Source organism: Limulus polyphemus, unplaced genomic scaffold (assembly GCF_000517525.1).
Source record: "Limulus polyphemus unplaced genomic scaffold, Limulus_polyphemus-2.1.2 Scaffold3712, whole genome shotgun sequence".
NCBI lineage: Eukaryota > Metazoa > Arthropoda > Merostomata > Xiphosura > Limulidae > Limulus > Limulus polyphemus.
The window spans coordinates 64,697-82,724 of record NW_013669322.1 but is presented as its reverse complement, the minus strand read 5'-3'; the positions used below and the strand labels follow the sequence as shown (position 1 = coordinate 82,724).

The 18,028-nt window shown below is 34.3% G+C and overlaps 1 protein-coding gene across 7 annotated transcripts in view; it reads right to left on the bottom strand.

The window, feature by feature from the left end:
* LOC106469893 overlaps positions 1-18,028 on the bottom strand; it is a 72,604-nt gene that overhangs the window by 21,659 nt on the left and 32,917 nt on the right. For 6 of the 7 annotated variants that reach the window (XM_022398467.1, XM_022398469.1, XM_022398470.1 and 3 more), the window contains exons 5-7: positions 13,069-13,392; positions 5,680-6,350; positions 2,080-2,454 (exon numbers count right to left, since the gene is read on the bottom strand). In XM_022398467.1, the coding sequence (XP_022254175.1) occupies positions 2,080-2,454; positions 5,680-6,350; positions 13,069-13,392 (1,370 nt within the window). The remainder of the gene's footprint in view (positions 1-2,079; positions 2,455-5,679; positions 6,351-13,068; positions 13,393-18,028) is intronic. The other variant, XM_022398471.1, reaches the window with a different exon arrangement.

The following is an 18,028-nucleotide window of genomic DNA, read 5'->3' as shown; positions in this document are numbered from 1 at the left end:
TGGCCATTAAGCCCTCTTTGAAAAATATGGAGTAGAATTTTGGATTAAAATATGGGCTTAATGGCCGGGACCTACGGTACTTCTTAATAACCAATGGTATACCAAAATCAGTAGGTAATTCCTAGTTTCTGGTTATGTGTTTCATATTTCAGTCTCTTGTACACTGCAGAAAATGTTTATACTTTGTAAGAACATTCACTAGCATTTTTAAGTTTACTCAAATTTCTTTATCTTCTTGACAATCATAAATTTTCTTAAAAATAAAACTGGATTAATGTTCTCCACCTTCAAAACAGTTGAACCCATCACACAAGGATATTATTGTTGCATAAAGAGACATTTGTTTCATTTAATTAAACTAATACCAGTAATAGTAATGAACACTGTCGCTGTTGTTAACTTTGAGTATTAGTTATGCCAATTTTTCTCTTCAAGTCAGCAGATAATAAGACCTAAGCCTAACACACAGGTCACGGGTGAAATGCTATGTCATCTCGTTTGTTGGCTCGCATTCAAAATTTTATTGAACTACTATTTAATGAATTTATGTCAATAAGTTTGGTATCAAACTGCAGATTATAATTCAAATTTTAGTACTATACATTACTCAATTTCTTAATTCAAAAGTGAATGCAAAAACAACAGATAAACAATTTTTGTGTGTCACATGGTATGTTGAATGCAGCACTGGCTCAAATTAGATGTTTGTGAAGTCAAATTACTACTTCTCTAGTTTTGTACAAATTAGAAACTCAAATTACCGATATTGACAAGCTAGAATATAAAATAAGAAGGTCTTTTCTTTTCTATTTGTAAAGATATTGCTCATGTAATAAATCAAACACAGTGGCACCCCCTCCCATCTCTTTCCATTCTTGGAAATGCTCCCCTCATATACATTTACTTCTATATATGACATGAATAATCAACCAGAAGCTCAGAATATCCCCCTAGTGGCTTTCTCAGCCATGTTAATGGACTTTTAGATTAAAATACATCTTAGTTACTAAGCTTGATAAATTATAGTGGAATTCTATGTTAAAAAAAATTAGGACATTTGAATTACAAATAAATGTACTAAACTTGTGTGATATAACATACAGATATATACAGTGTTAACCTAATGAAATGATGGGCTTTTTTTAGTATTTATAACATCACTGAAACATGGATTTAAGGCACGAAAAACTTCCATGAAGTGCAGACAGCCACAACAAAATGGAATGATCAAAATAATGTCTTAATTATATACTTTAAAATAATAGTAAAAAAAAAACAAAACATACAGGATTGCTTGTGAGGTAATGTATCTGATTATTACTGCAGTAAGAAAAAAAATTAAGACAATGAAAAATAGAAATTAATGTTGAAAATTATGTAAAAAACAGAATCAATTAAAATTGTAACAGTTTTTTTTACATTAATTAAAATTAATTGCATGGATGAGAATATGTAAGGCAGAAAAAATATGGAAGTTAATGACAAGAACAGCAAAGTCCATGATTGGTGCCATATTCTAAAGGGGCAAAGAAGGATAGAAAATGAGTTATTTTTAAGGAAATATGGTGCATTTTAACTTACTACCTAGATATTCATACAGAATTAAGATTATTGCTTCTTTATCGTGTATATCCTATATTTGTGCACTAATAACAGTAGAAAGAACAGTAACTTTCAACTATAAGTTTACTTCTTTCAGGGGCATTATTCTTTCAATCTAATGTTTTTCCAGACAATGACTATTCATTTTAAAATACAGATTTAATAATTCCATGTTACAGGTGCATTTCCATGTTAAAATGAATGCAACAACAACACGTGTAATAGTTCTAATATGACATCACTGAACTGAGCACAGCCAAGCCTGATTTAAAAACATTGTCTGCCATTGGTTAAGGAGACTTTCAAACTCTATTTTTTATTTCTGGGACTTGTATCAAAGGTTTTTATGTCATATGTGATAGGTTGATTTTGTTTACAGCCTCAAACTTCTCCCTCCCTACAAATGAAGAAAAATAACTTCCATGAAATAGTTTGTTCAAATATATAAAAAATTTGTAATACTACAAAATCACTGACCATTTAAACTTTCAACATTCAAATCCCTTCCATGTATATTCAGATTATTTTCACATTTCTGGACTGGAGCTAATGCACAAGGTTGAGCAATAAGATCGTTGCTGTTTTGGCACATCTCAAGATTTTTGGAACTGTCTTGGGTAACTTGAGAATTGATTCTAGTTAGACAGTCAGAATTGGTTTCTTGATTATTATAGCATGGAGCATCATTTGGAAATGATGTCTTAAAATGATTATGAGATACAGATTGGGGAGTTGATTTTTTTTCTGTTCGACGTGATACTCTAGTTACAGCACCAGGAGAATTTGAAGAGTCCAAGGCTCGCAGTTGATCCCTGAAATCTTTTGTGAGATGTCTGAACACAGGTGGGCTTTCTAAAGGCATTAAAAACAAACACAATTTAACATTTTCTAGGATTTAAAACAGATTTATTAATGATTTTTTTAAATAACTAAAGCTATAAGATATAAAATTTAAAAATATCCAAAACACATTAATTTACAACTACTCACTGGAGCATGACACAAATTTCAATGTATCTGGTATGAATGCACTTTAAATTTTGTTGAAAACAATTTATTTGCTTCAATTTGAATATTGGTACAATACTAAACTTCTTCATGCTATACTATACTACACTGACATATATCAAGGAAAGGTGAGTAGTTAAATAAAGCTTTGAAACTTACAGATACAAAATTAAACACACAAACTATGCTCCAACTATATATATCTGGGAAAAACCATCCAGGGTTATTGGTAGGAGGGCACCCAGCTTCACCTCCTTCTCCTTGAGTGGAATAATGAGTACAAGCATCACTCAAGAAGAATAAACCTCTGTCCATCACTCCACCAACTGGAGACCTGGAGTGGCAAGGACTCCCATTCTCCACTAGGAGAAATGGGGGGAATACTTCCATTGGAAAGTCCTGAAGAACGATTCTCCAGAGACAGTGCAATAGGTGAACCACTTTCCCCATTTTGAAAAGCAAACCAACCCCACTTTATTCAATCTAGGGGTCAGCAAAGATGAGCAAAATTCCCTTAAGCTTTACTCATGATAATGAGTAGCAGTCCTATGTGTTATAATTGTGTAGCACTCAGAGAGTGCACAAGGTGGTCTTATAGAACATCCTATCTCAACAGACCTCATTGATACCATGAAAATTTGAGATCAATCAACTGGTAGCTAGAAAAACAATTTGTAAATAAGTATGCCTGATCAGGCAACACCTGCCACACAGAGTGGGATAAAAGGAAAATGACAAGAGGGACCCTTAGAAAGAATAGAAATAAACAGAAAAGAAATTAAGTCACTCAACACTTCTAGAAACGAGCCAGGATGTGGAGAACAGCCATGGATAGTAGCCTAAAACCTTCTGAGGAGTCAACTGCCATATCATATAAATAATGAGATATATAAATATATTAGGGCTGGTCCACATACCAGCCTGTACAACCTCCTCCAGCAGGCAATGCAACCGAGATGCCAGAGATACCAAGAAAACTTGATGAGATGAGACCCGAAAAAGTCTCCATTCCTTCAACGAAAGCCCAAAGTAAGCAAGCTGTACCAATTGAAGAACCTAACCGGTCAAAGTGACAGGGGATAAATTGATAAAATATCCCTAAATTGATGAGGTACTGCATGTGTGGGTAAGAACAGACTCTCTGTTTTCGAGAGAAATTCACAATTGCTGTTTTGGATAAAAAAGCTTGAGTGTGAAACTCTGCCAAGTGGTAGGAAGAAGCAAGAAGAAGCCAGTCAATCATATAATGGTGAGTGTGAATGCCCATTGAGTGAAGAAGAACTGACTATCTGGCAAAAGATGTACGAGGCAGATGTGAGGCTGAATGGTGGAGTAAGAAACTGAAAAACCTGTCTCTTGTGCACAAAAAGGAGATACCAACATGAAGACTCCATGATTGGAATATGAAGGTAGGCATCAGTGAAAGCAAACTTCATCATCCACAGACTGGGTGTTAAGTGCCACCAGAGGGAAAAAAATGACTCCATGGAAAACCAAGGAGGCTGGAGGAAATGACTGAGATGAGAAAGGTCGATAACAGGTCGCCAATCACATCTTCTTCTATACTATAAACAAATGGGAATAAAAATCTTCAATAGAGTAGTCGATGCACTCTACAGCCTCTTTGAGCAGAAAATCCTGGATAGCTCATGCCTAACAACTGGATGTAAGATGATCCTTGGAGAGGGGAAAGGCAACCATTATGGTAGACAATGAAGAAAGAAACATGAAATGTAAGAACCTGAATGACCCACTGATTGGTGGCAAAGCTCTCCCATACTGACACAAACAGAGTGAGTTGAACCCCACAGGACTGGACCTCATAGGATAGTCATCAATGCTGTTGTCAGTGGTCCACACCAGCAGAGGATGCCTGCTGATAAGGATGGAATTACCCTTGTGATGTGATCTGATAGAACATGGAGCTAATGCCAGAGGTCTGGAAACTCAAACCAGAGATGCAGTAAACCATCCGGAAGAAGATTGGGAAAAGTGAGAGGCCAGTGTTGAAAGAAAAGAGTGGAGATGGGCCATATCCACCCAAAATTTCATGAAATGTGGAATACTTGCAAAAATTGAATGTCTGAGAAAAGAAGCTTCTCTGAGATCTCTAAGAGCCAAACAAGGAAGTCAAACTCCCTCAAGCAAGGCATCTCTCTCTAAAAGATCCCAGAAACAGACCAACCAAAAAGAGAGCAGAAGCTGAAAACCTTACCAAAGTAGAAGTCAATAACTGACTCAGAACCTCTGATAATTGAGCAGGAGACCTGTGATAGGCCTCAGACAATAGTTGCAAAGAAGATAAAAATGCAAAACTGTTGTAAGAGACAGTCACATCCGGGTAAACTGAGTTAGTTAAGATGAATAGTGGCATCAGGCCTAGAACCCCAAGTAAATATGGCAATATAAGCAAAAATAAGCAATGTCTGGTGAAGGTGGAATGACTAAGTAATCAGCAGACTGACTTTCCCCCAACAAAGAAGGAGAAGAGTTGTAAGCCAAAGGGGAAATGCTCAAGACATTAAAAACTTGATGTACTAGTTTCAAAAATGGTGCAGTATGCAGGATGTCCATCTGAGGCTCATGATTAGCTGTCTTAGTAAAGGAAGGGGCTGGAAAAATAGTCCAAATTTTTCTCAGTCTGCCCCTGATCCCCCACAAGCCAGCCTCTGAGCTGACAGAGAAGAAACATCAGATCCATGACGTATGTTCAAAAGCTAGCTTTATTTCACAGTTAGAACCAAAAAATGATTTTATAGCTAGAAACAACGTCTTAGAATTTTGAAAACATAAGTACTTATTCCAAACTTATAGCCCTTGCAATTAGATTTTAGATGAATAATTTGAATTTCATAATACTTCAACAAAACTTCTGATTATTTCAACTTATTTAAATCAAACTTTTAGGTTACATTTACATTTTACTAGCTTTTTAATAGTGGTTGATGGGAAGAGGGACTCACAATGAATTGAACAATATTTTAGCCAACCACTGTACTAATGTATATGAACATTTTGAAGACATTATTTACTGATGAATTTTTATATCAATTACTTTAAACTACTTACTTGATCGAGCTCTTAAGGCTTGAGGAGGACAAGAGGGGCTCCGATTACTAAATGAAACATATCTTTCTTCAGAGACTGTGCTCCTTCCTGATGGCTTGTGTAAAAATGGTTTCTGTCTTGCAACTTTCCATACTTTAGCTACTTCATGTCCATATAAACTCTCAATTCTCTGTTGTATTAATGATTTAGGGGGAATAGCAACCTTAACCAATCCATTAGCTGAATCTTCTGTTTTATATCCATTAAGATGCTTATTTTCTGCATCATTAACATATAACCTTTTAACAGAATCTGCTACTATAAAATGTGATGGCTTTAATATTTTTTGCATTTTGTTGTCAGTATATTTTGGATCAAGCTTCCCAGATGGAGCATGAGAATTATCCAGTAGACATGGTCGTTGTTCTATGTGTGCTTGCATATTGTTTCTTTTACTACCGCAAAAGCTTGAGTCCTGTTCCCCTGCCTTTTTTGCAGGAATATCTGATATAAGATTATCTTTCTTCACAAAAGCAGCTGGACTGCTGTCACGACTATAACAAAATCGATGAAAGTTTGTATACCCATTGACAACACAGCTGATATTGATGTAGGAAGGAAGTTTCAGCTCAGCCAATGTCCATTCAGGTCGTAATGTATTTCTACCATCACTCTCCCATTTTTCGGAGGTTCTAAAAACATAGAAAATCGTATGCAACCTGTTAAAAATGGTTATATTATGTAACTATATAAATTTTTGTGAGCAAGGATTTAATATTAAAGATAACTATTTTTATGGGATCACTAAATCATTGTCAAACCTTAAACACTTTTTCAGTTACAAAAATCAATTATTACTGGATTATTGAACAGAATAATTTTACACAAGACTTCAAAAAATTATGCTTTTTTTATAATTTAGAATAGAAATAATGGATTATATCTAATAACTGTTTTTCTTCTTTATCAATAAAATTTACAATTTGATACAACTAAATTTTAAACATATAGTGTGTTGAAGTTTGAAAAATTGTGAAATACTCTCTACAACAACAAAGTAAAAACTCAAAAACATAATCTATGTTTCTTATGAAATATGTTCTCAACAGCAATGTAATAGAAGTTTTTACATGAACAATCATAAAGAAAGAATTTCTTAACTGATTACTTTTTCAGAGTGTGAAGTAATGTGTGTTAATTCTACATAAAATATCCTAGATTTCACATGTATATCAAATATAACACAAACAACTTTTTTCAACAGTAAACAGGATATCTATAAACCAACAATGTTCATGCAATGTTTTCAGATCTAATACTGGACCGATTTATGTCTCAAAAAATGACACTGAAATTTATAATATTTAGAAAATGTAACTCTAAGATACTTTTAAAATAAATTAATGCACAACTAACTGACACACAAGATTTTACTAAAATTTGATTATTAATAAAAATCTTTGCATGTATACAAACAGAAACACATATCAGAATGCTAGACAAGCAGAGAAACAAGAATAATAGGTTTGATTAGTGAGGATATTCTAAAAAGCAGTTTTTTAAAAACACATCACCATACCACAAGAACATCCTGTTTCAGTTTTATATTTTCTTCTCTTTAGAAATAAAAGGTTAACTGATTTTAAAAAATATTAAAACTAAATGAAAAATTAAGTTTAAGTTTCTTTTATGAGATATTATAATGTGCTTTTAAAAGTCATATTAATAAAGCTATTCAGTTGTTAATTGAAGTATGCATATTATGCTTTCATATCACCACCACCATCAGTTTAAATAGTTTAAAAACGACAAAAACATAAATCTTCCAATAACAGAAGCTGTACTCCTTGTTAGAAAATAAACAATTTTAAGGAGAAACTGTCACTGACCCATTACTTTCTAAATGTGACTGATAGAAGTTTAGTGCATTTAATACAAATCCAGATTTAAAACAACACTACTGGAACAGTACAGACACAATTTTTAAAAACAACATGACAATAATCATGTGCCATTTATCTATATCAAATATTTCATTAATTTTTCAGCACATTCCTAAATATTTTGACAGTAAGTTGTCAAACAGAGGATCATGGTTGCAAACCATAAATATTTCATTACTCCAATTCTAGATTATTTCATTTCAGTTACTGTATAAAGGTATGCTTTTATACACTTTGAATTATCTATGTGACTAACTCTAGTTACATACAACATGGACACACAATAGATCACATCAGAATGAACACTGAAGAAACCTCATGTAATTAAATTAACATATAGACATACTTGGAAGTAATGTAACTACATAACTTTTACAAACTGACTTTCTTTCACTGAAAACTATAATGTACAAGATTGTTTACTATACACATGCACAACAGTATAATGTCAAAATACTTGTTTATATTTTCAAAACAAATTGAGTTTCTAGTTACATAATTCAGTTTGAATTTATTAGTGCTACACTTTTCAACCAATTTATTCTTTATTCCTAAGTAAACTTCTACCTTTCAAAACATAACATTATTCAGGAATTTAAATAATTCCCAAATATTTTTTCTGCATGATATCAATCAAACTATAAATATTACTTTCTAGTTCTATGCTGTCCTTGAAACTACTTCATCCATTGTTGATTATGATCAACATGATTAGGAACTGATGATTGACATCAGTTACCATCAGAACAAGCTCATGTGAAGAATGGTGAGGTCAATTAATTGTGATAAATTTTACACTTAATCTCCACTGTATGTGGAAGTCAGCTTCCAAGATGTTTAATCATGCTCCAGATGCAGAAGTTCACTGGATATGCATCAGAGAACAATACATGTGGTGAAGTGGGACTACCTATTATTCTAACTTTTTCAGACATTTTTTTTTATAGAAATAGCTCTTGATTTGGTAAGGCTGGAAGATAGGGAGCTTTCATTAACTTGAAATCATTATCTATTATTTTGTTAATATTAATATAAGACATTTGCAGCTTCACTGTAATAACTTTTTGTGTCAGAGTACTACTTTTCATAACCTGATGCTATCCTAAATTCTCTGTTATGCAAATTTTCCATTTTCATAAAGAATACTGATGACTCCCTTCTTCAAAATGATATCCTTCAGTCCTACATCATTAACAATCATAATAATGAAGCATCCCTCCTTGGAAAGGCTGTGTAAAATGCCTTCACCCACAATTTTAACCAAAGATATAGGTACTTAACATATCACCTGCAACATTTAGCTTGCATCTACAGTGAACCCGTTCTGCATTTGCCTATACAGCTTGTTCAAAGTGCAATTAACCCTTTGTACATCCATTCATAGCATATAAATTAATAATATTCCTAATCAAATACCATCATTCAAACCTCACTTGTAAGCAATATCTATGCATATAATACTTCATTCAAACTAAATATGATTTCAAGTATTTCAAAATTTCACAAATCTATCCTTTTTTAAGCATCACTTTTCAATAAATGAGCAAAAACTTGTAAATAGATGTAATATGCATGGATAACAAAAGTTAAATGCAAATAATTAAGTCTAAAGAAAAAAAAAGGCTATGTTACGATGGTTGGCTTAAATCCTTTTTTTTTATATCAATTCTGACGATGTGAAAACTAAATTTTTTTTATAAAATTGCTTAAATTACAATTGTAATCTGGTCTCTCTAAAACTATGAAGATTCTATGCAAATGTTTTACCATCCTATTTCATTGGCACCTCTTTTCTTCTACATTTCTTGGTTCTATTCTCATGTAGGAGTTTTTCACATTTTTTTTTTTTATAAGAGGGTGGGGCGGGGAGGTAGAAGGACTTTATTTTGTGACTGACATTGAAAAGGCATAGTATGTCTATAAACAGGGTGTGGTTGTATTCCCCAAGGCTTTTTTTAAGATTATGTTTAAAATATGCAGTTCTAAGGGTACCTAGCTTTTTCACAACAAAAGCTATCATGTAGTAATAAATTCTTCAATCTTGCAAAAAATCTAGTGGAGGAAGAGAAAGATTAAGTTCAGGGAAAAAGCTTTCCAACCTGCCCTACAGAAAGAAAAATCCCTAACATTTGCAACTAGCACCATTTCTTTCTAGGACTGTCTTGATTCTACATCATTTTTTTCTGATGTCTCAACATGATTTTTGTACAAATGTATAGTGTTACTATTTTTTTTTTATTTAAACAAACCTGATTTTGTGCATCTATGATTGACACAAACATTAAAGTATACATTTCATCCATGTGTGCATGACAGATATGACTACTTAATTACCAATAAAGCTTGCCATGGATCAAATTCCTTGTGGGCCTGTGACTCTGCAGGTTACAGGAACAGACATACAAAAAACTTTAAACAAAAATGATCAAAATGCGGTTAGCCCCACTAATTACTGTTGGAGTTTTCTATGCATTGTACACAGAACATTAATGATTTCACCCAATGTTTATGGTTAATTCTGTATTATAATGTTGTGACAGGCAAAAACCAAATTGCTCAATGTGATGGAATATGTGGACCCCCGCTACTGTTGAATGGTATGTAATTAAGTTTAAAATTTAAGGGATAAAAATAAAAAAGCTACTTGAACAATCATATATAATTAGTGTCTCACTGCTCAGAACAAAATCACTGGTTCCTTTTGCAACAGTGAATGACTCAGCTAAAGGCTACTGAAAGTATACCTGTTTTATGCCTTTAATTCCCTACAAAGCACTCCCAATAAAATCTGCATCTCAATTTCATAAAACATACACTACTGATAGACTAATATATGTAATATAACCACTTGATAAGATGAACTTATTTGAACATACAAAAAAGAACAAAACATTAACTCTGGCAAATCTAATTCATATAACACCCACAACAACAACAAAAATTATTTTTTCATTCAATTTCAACATCCAAAAGTTAACAAATTAGGGCTTACCTCTTTTACTCGTTTAATTCCATACTAAATTTCCATGCATTCTGAGTACTTGTTTGGCTTATACTCTGATATCAGGTTTTAGAGAATTAAGTTTGATCTTTCTTTCATTGATCTTTTTTTTTTGGTAATGTATCGATACAAAGCCATTTTTAGGGATACGTTTATTGAAATTACCATTGCTTCAGCTATTTTTATTTCATACAGAAAAGCTTCATGTAAGTTACTTGTACTACAAATTTATGTCAGTTTTTTTATAAAAAATTTAAATTACAGGCTTCGACCTTAACTTTTGAAGGCACAAGCAAATGATTGCTAGTTGTTGTATGTATACTATTTAAAGTATTATGTACAAACTCTCTGTATCATTAGTTTCTTAATTTCAAAGGGAAATACTTAAATAAGTTCTTAATATTCACTCCTGTGTATGATGCGACACCTCTTCGCTCTGAATTGTCCATTCTAGATATTCTTTCCACCCCTATGTTAGCTTTTGAGTTTTAATATAAATTACATACTTGTAGTATAGACATTGCTATGATACAATTTTATAGTGTCCAATATTTTTTCTTTACTGAGATATAAACCCACTTATCCCACCCTCCTATCACATACTGTATTTCAAGAAATGTTAATAATTCTCTCCGACATTTGTTGTTGTATTATCTATAACCAACAGAAAAAGAAGATTTTAATTTACTGATTTAGGTATAAGACTAGATTCTTCTGAAGACAGCTTTGAATTATTCAGCCTTCAAGTTCAAAATTTCTATTGCTGATCTCAGGTCAACCAGGTAAGGCAATTATTTTAATGCATTTATAGCTTAGTTAGAAAGCCAGTGGAATTATAAGTTATAGGGCATTGTATTCTTTATACACATTATTATTTTGTGTTCTAAATTGAATATTTGAAATAAATAGAAATTCAATAAAATAGTAACAAAATTCCTACCAAAAACTGGAATTAACTATTATTAAGACTTTGACTGTAAAAATTACAATACCCACCTGTAAGTAATAATTTTTTTTTTTATGATGATTTATTGTTATAACAGTAACTAAAATGAAAAATTAAATACTTATTAGGTTAGATAACAAAACATAAATAAAATAAAGTTTTAATAAGGTATGCATACAAGAAGCTCGTGTATCGAATAATTACTTTTTTACCATAACTTGAACTATGTGCTCATAATTTTAGCAAGACTATTTTGGATAATTCATAGGATTGTTACACAAGTTTAGTAGTTAGACATAATTCAAAGAGCAACAAAATAATAAACTGCTTATGATAAATAATTGTTATTGCCTGTTACGATAAAGAGTTATTATAGAAAGAAAAAGTAACTTAGATTTATTACATATTTTTCAACTTTTCAATTTATCCCACAATACTAATTTCATTTAAATTAGAGTTACAGCAGAAAAAATAACAGATAAAATATAAAGTTTTACTGAAAAAAATGTTTGATATTCATTTTTGAGGCTCTAGAGGTAAAGAAAACCAAATTTGAAAACTTGAAAATTAAAAAAGTATTTTTATTCTTAACATGAAAATCACCTTGCACCCAGACTAGTCAGTCAGACTGATAGCATAAATTCACAGACAAATGTTTATTAAAAGCTTAAAATATTTCATGAAAATAAACTTAGTAAATTTGGAATTATTGTACACATTGTCACATAGAGTTTTACAAAAATGGGGGTTGATGTAATAAACCAATACCATACATGTAGGATTAATCATGGACAAATTAAGAAGAATGTGCAAAACAATATCTACAGTTAATGTGATTTCAATTTCATTAACTCCATTGAGCAACCACTTGGCACAGTATTTCTAACTATGCCGCCAGCAAAGCTGTATTGCAGAGCTGGATGGTGCAAGTCTCGTCAACTGATCCTCTTGCTAATTGCCTTGGTAACCAATCAGATGAGTTGAAGCTGCAATGATGCTATCCCCATTTTCTGTTACTTAGCCTGTATATATAGTGCAGTTAAATAGTAATCACAAAATCAGCATGGCACCAGCAGTGTGAAACAATCTTGTTCATCACAATTATAGTAACCTTCGTTATGAAGATTATGTGAAATACGACTGAAATGCATACATTACATGTGTATTTATACTTGACAGTAAGAATCTATGAATCTTCCTTCTGAAATACATACTAGCAATTTTTTCTAGTGCCTTCTAAGTTTTTACTTGCAAAACTGAAACAATAACCAGCAACTTACTAGTTTTCTAGTGTTAATTTCAAGCCCCGAATTATTGATGTTTATTACTTATGCAAATTATTTAATTTACAGGGATGTATTCTCTCTCAACTATATTTTTATTGTGTTGTTGAAGACAAAGGTTAATACCAATGCAATATTAAAATTTCAAGGGATAAAACAGAAAGATTTTCTGTATGATTAAACAGTAAAATAACAATAACATGCTTCAAACTAGGAAGATATGTAAAATCAACGCACATATAAATTGACTTGTGACTTGTATATTGCCGTTTCTGATCATCTGCTGTGTTTATTCCCCGACGATGGCCTGCATCAAGTTCGTTTTGTGACATACAAGATAACATCATTCTTTTACTGGTGAGAGATGGATCAGAAATGGCACTATCTTCTTTAAGTTCTGAGGACCCACCCTCTGTGGTAGTTTCAACATCTAAGGAGCAAGCACCAATGGACTCAACTGAGGCCATCTGGTTGGCCACATTTTTTGCTAGGTGGGAATGAACATGAACTGTGTTCCGTAGATTCAGGCTCTGTGGCGGTTGAGCCTTTTGCAGTGTGGCTCTAAGAAAAAAAAAGGATATACAAGAAGAAAACCAGCAAGACAGACCTTTTTCAGTTTCACTTTAAACAAAATATGACAAGCAAAGTCAGCCAACACTTGTGTTTTTGCATGCATCAAAATTTTGTTAAAGGATTCATACTGTTTAATCTTTAAAACATTCCCATATACTGAATAAATTGATGTCAACTTACAGAAACTAGTGTATGTATTTCAAAGGAGCAAATATTTGTAAATAATAATTTTTATCAGAGACATATTTAAGAAAAAATATTTACAGTACTTTTCAAATTTCATGACATACAGTAATGGAAATAATTATGGAAAAACCAGTGATGCATATATACAGAATTCACAAAGTACAAAACAGTATCACAAAAAGTACAAAAGTGAACAAGTTAAAAAATGCAGTAGTATTTTCATTGTTAGCCCCCTTTTGTACACAAATCATAACAACTTGGTTTAATACTGCCATATAGTTTATCAATCTACAGTTGTCAAATATGAATATTGTTACAAATGTACCGTATTTACTCCCAAAAATTCAACCAAGTTGTATGGTTGCCTTTTAACCTTCTCAGTTTTTAAATAAGCACATTTTTATATAAGGATTTTGTGAGTAGTCCATCAACTTTTTTACTGGCAATATGTCATTTCATCACATTTCCTTTATACTTGGGATCACTGCCTTGCTGAAAGATGAATCCTCCCTTGATGAGTCATGTTCCTAAGAGAATAGCATGATCAATCAGAATCTATCTGTACTTGTCAGCAGTATGGATGGCATAAAAGTTTTTGCATCTTACCAACATCATTGGCTGAGATGCAGCCTCAAACTTGTACTAATTCTCCCACCATATTTCATTGTAGATGTAAATTGACTATGACATCATTACCTTCTCTGCTGCCAAACAAGCAATTCAAACTTGGCTTTATCTGCACAGAGCACACATCTCTGTTTTTACTCATTCAACTATTTGTGATCTGATGCCCATTTGAACCTCTGGTTCAGTTACTTCTTTTCAGCAGTGGTTTTCAAGTAGCTACAATCCATTAAGACTACTTTGTGCTAATGTGTATCATACTGTTTTAAAGGTAATCTTCACAACTATACTTACAGCATGGTCATTGGAAGTTAAAATTTACCTTACTGGAAGAGTTATTTCCAATAGATACTCACCTCTTCACATAGTTTAGCTATCTCCCTCAGCATGTCTGCCAAAGAAATGTGCATGCCACTAGCCCTGAGGCAACTCCCACCTAATTTCACAGTAACTGCCAATAGGAGGGTGACACACCTCCATACACAATAACTCCCCCTATGTGCTTGCACTCCTGAAACTTCATTCTTCAATGAAGTAAGTAATAAAATGTACACTGAAAGTGGGGAGGTCAGGTTGGAATGTGTGAAGGGGTGGTTTTCTATTGGAAATACATTTCCAGGTAAGAAAAGTTTTAACTTCCGAGACAATATTTCCCCTCTATACACAGTTTTAGTTAGAATCCCATGTTGAAATGGTAGAAGAACTGATGCAAAAATTACTTAGATGAGCCTCATTCAGAAAGTACCTGAAGAAAGCCTGTGGGGTGTGACATCCAATGACAGGGGCTTCATAGGACCACATCTCATCCAGGGTATACTCTTTGCCTGTACAGGGAAGAGAAAACCAAATCTGTATAGCAGGGATAAGCAGAATGTGAACATGACCATCCCAGTACTTGCATCAAAGTGATCATACACCAATGTGTGCAGTCATGTTTAGACTGTAACTTACGTGCACATCTAAACACTACCATCATATTCTATGAAACAGACTCCAGCTGTGGGAGGAAGGCATATTGTCATGTAATATGGATATTTTTATATGCCTCAACTCTACCATCAAACTCTATGGGACTAACACCAGTTGCAGGAGGAGGATATGTTAGTAACACATCATAGTTTTGCATAAAGTGCACACCTCAACTCTACCATCAAACTCCAAGGGAGTTAACATGTGACACGAGTGATTTATGTGATTCATATGTTGGGTGACTCACACTAATCACCAACAGTGTCACCACCACTTCACTTCTCCCCATATTGGTCCTCCTTTTTCTAGCCCTAGCAGTTGAGTCCAAGTGGTGAGGGTTCCCCATGGCCTATCAATCCAGCAGCTACAATCTGGTAAATGACAAGGATCTCCTGTGCTTCACTTGAAGGAGGACTGGAGAATTCACATAAGAGAGACCCAAAGAAAGTGCCTGGATGCCCTCTGATCCTCTAGTCTGGAAGGGCATTTTACTGAAGACTGTGTAATGAGTGTCCATAAAACCTTATTTTTAAAAGCCAACCACTACATGCAAGAGAAGTGGGAAGGACAAATCCCTTGAACTAGCTTTTTCCATGAGAGTCCATGGAATTGTTAGGGTTTGGACTGAACAATAGAATGAATATAGTCTTGCAGAACACCTCATCTCACAGTGGGCTCATGTATAGCCAGGGTGGATGGTATGAGTGCCTTATGTTATCCTGGCTCATTGTGGATTTTGGTTAAGTATATCCTGGGAAGAAAAATTAGCCACCCACTAGAATCTCTTGGAATGAAAAAGGGACTCTGAAAGAGAAACAGTATGTATTCTTCTCTAAGATGGTGGGTGATTGAAGAATGAAAATCTGTAGAAGCCAAAAACCATCAGGAGAGAAAACAACTAAAAGGTATAGAGAAGGAGATGAATGTATGGAGAGAGGCCACATGTCTGCCTGGAGGAGATGTAAGAGAAGGAAAAAATGGTGATGAATCAAATGTGAAAAAAGGTGAAATAACATGTCAATGGAGGAGTCGATAGACCTATCCTATAAGAGAAGAATGAAAGAAGTCCATTATAAGACACAGGAGCCAAGCTGGGTGAGAGACAGAAGGGAAATAGGAGAGAAGTACAGTGTACCTCCTGAGTGGTCAAAGTCCAAAGAAGAAAAGTCCGGGAAGAGGAGAATATTAATGTGGTGGAAGAGGGTGAGGAAAAACATCAGAACTACAGTAATCATGGAGGAGAAGTAGGATTAAACAAATCAGGGGATAAAGACAGTACAAAATTCAGGAAGTCAATGACTCAAATAGGGCATGCATGAGACTATGCAAAACCTCATTCAGGTTTCAGGCAGGCAAGGAAGTTTAGCAAGGAGGACTGAAGTGAACAAAAGAGCGCAACGTAATGGAGAGAACAGAGGAAGGAACACCTCTGAGTACATGAAAAAGAGAAAGGCCATAAATAGGGCCACTCAACGACTAAGACAGACTGAAAATCCATTAATGAACAGTCAGGTAAAAAAAACAGAAAGGTGGTGCACATATTACTGCCAGGAGGTAAGATATAGTGGAGGGATCCATAACAAAAGAATGTGACAAGAACAATGTCACATAAGTGAAAAGCCTAGCCCAATAGGTGACATATTGACCAGAGTCTAGGTGAGAGTAGGAAGAAATCCGTGAGAGTGTGAAGTGAGAGAGAGAGAGGGGATAATGGGGAGAGATAAGAGGGGATCCAAGTATCAGGGGGACAAAAGCAAAGGCAGTGAAAGAGGCACCAATAATAGGGCCCAAGAAGGAAATTATGTGTAAACTGAAGCCCACAAAAAGAAGACAAATAAGGAAGTAGGTATAGAGAAAAAGGTAAGAACAGGCCTTGCCGAGAAAATCGACAGCTAGAGCCAAAGGATGAGGAATAGAGGACCAAAAGGGAGGAAGCTTGGAGATGAATAGGGTGAAAAAGTATTCAAGAGGGGCATGTCCAACCAAGAGTAAACTTCACAGAAGATCTGGGGTTGTAGAGAATATACTGTTGATAGAATAAGGACTGGCCTAGAGAGGCAGTCCACCAACAAAAATGAAGCTACTGGGAAATGATGTGAATGGGCTCAGAAGTGTATGGCTGATACCCCAAAACAAAAGGCCCTGGAACAGGAACCTCAAGGATGGTTGGAGCAAAAAAAGACTAAGTAGAACATGACCAAGTGAACCACTTGTAGGGGCAGGAATAGGAACATGTCCGATGAGGAGAAGTTTGAGTACATTGATGTGAAGTGAATTCTTGTCCAGCATCCAAACATAAGAAGTCCTGCCCTCATCAAAAAATTACTTCAATCAGAGAGAGTAGCATCAAAAAAGGGAAAGAAATAATTAAAGAGGTGATAAGAGAACACAGGAAGTTGTATGGCCACAGTCTAGGTATTGTGACAAGTCCTTGAGGAGAAGCTCACAAAAGAGGTCAATGGACCCAAGAAAAAAAAAACGTGGGTCTACAGGGTCTGCTGTAAGAGATACATGAAGGCATGCCATAGCCTCTAAAAGCAAAAAAAAACATCTCATGCAGAAAGAGAAACGGGAAGTGGAAAACCAGGAGACCAGATATGCAATAGCATGCAGGCAAAGATGACAGGCTGAACCTGGATGAGACAAGAGAGAAAGAAAATGACCAAAAGTACCCAACACTGAGTGGGTGTCAGAAAGGGCTTAGATCCCAATATAAGCCCCCACCCCACAATTACCCTAGTAGCCATCATAAAAGAAGGGAGGTAGTAGAAGAGGAAACATCTGAGAATGGGCTGACAGATATAAATAGTCAAGGAAAATAAACATAAGTCTCAGGTTGTGAATA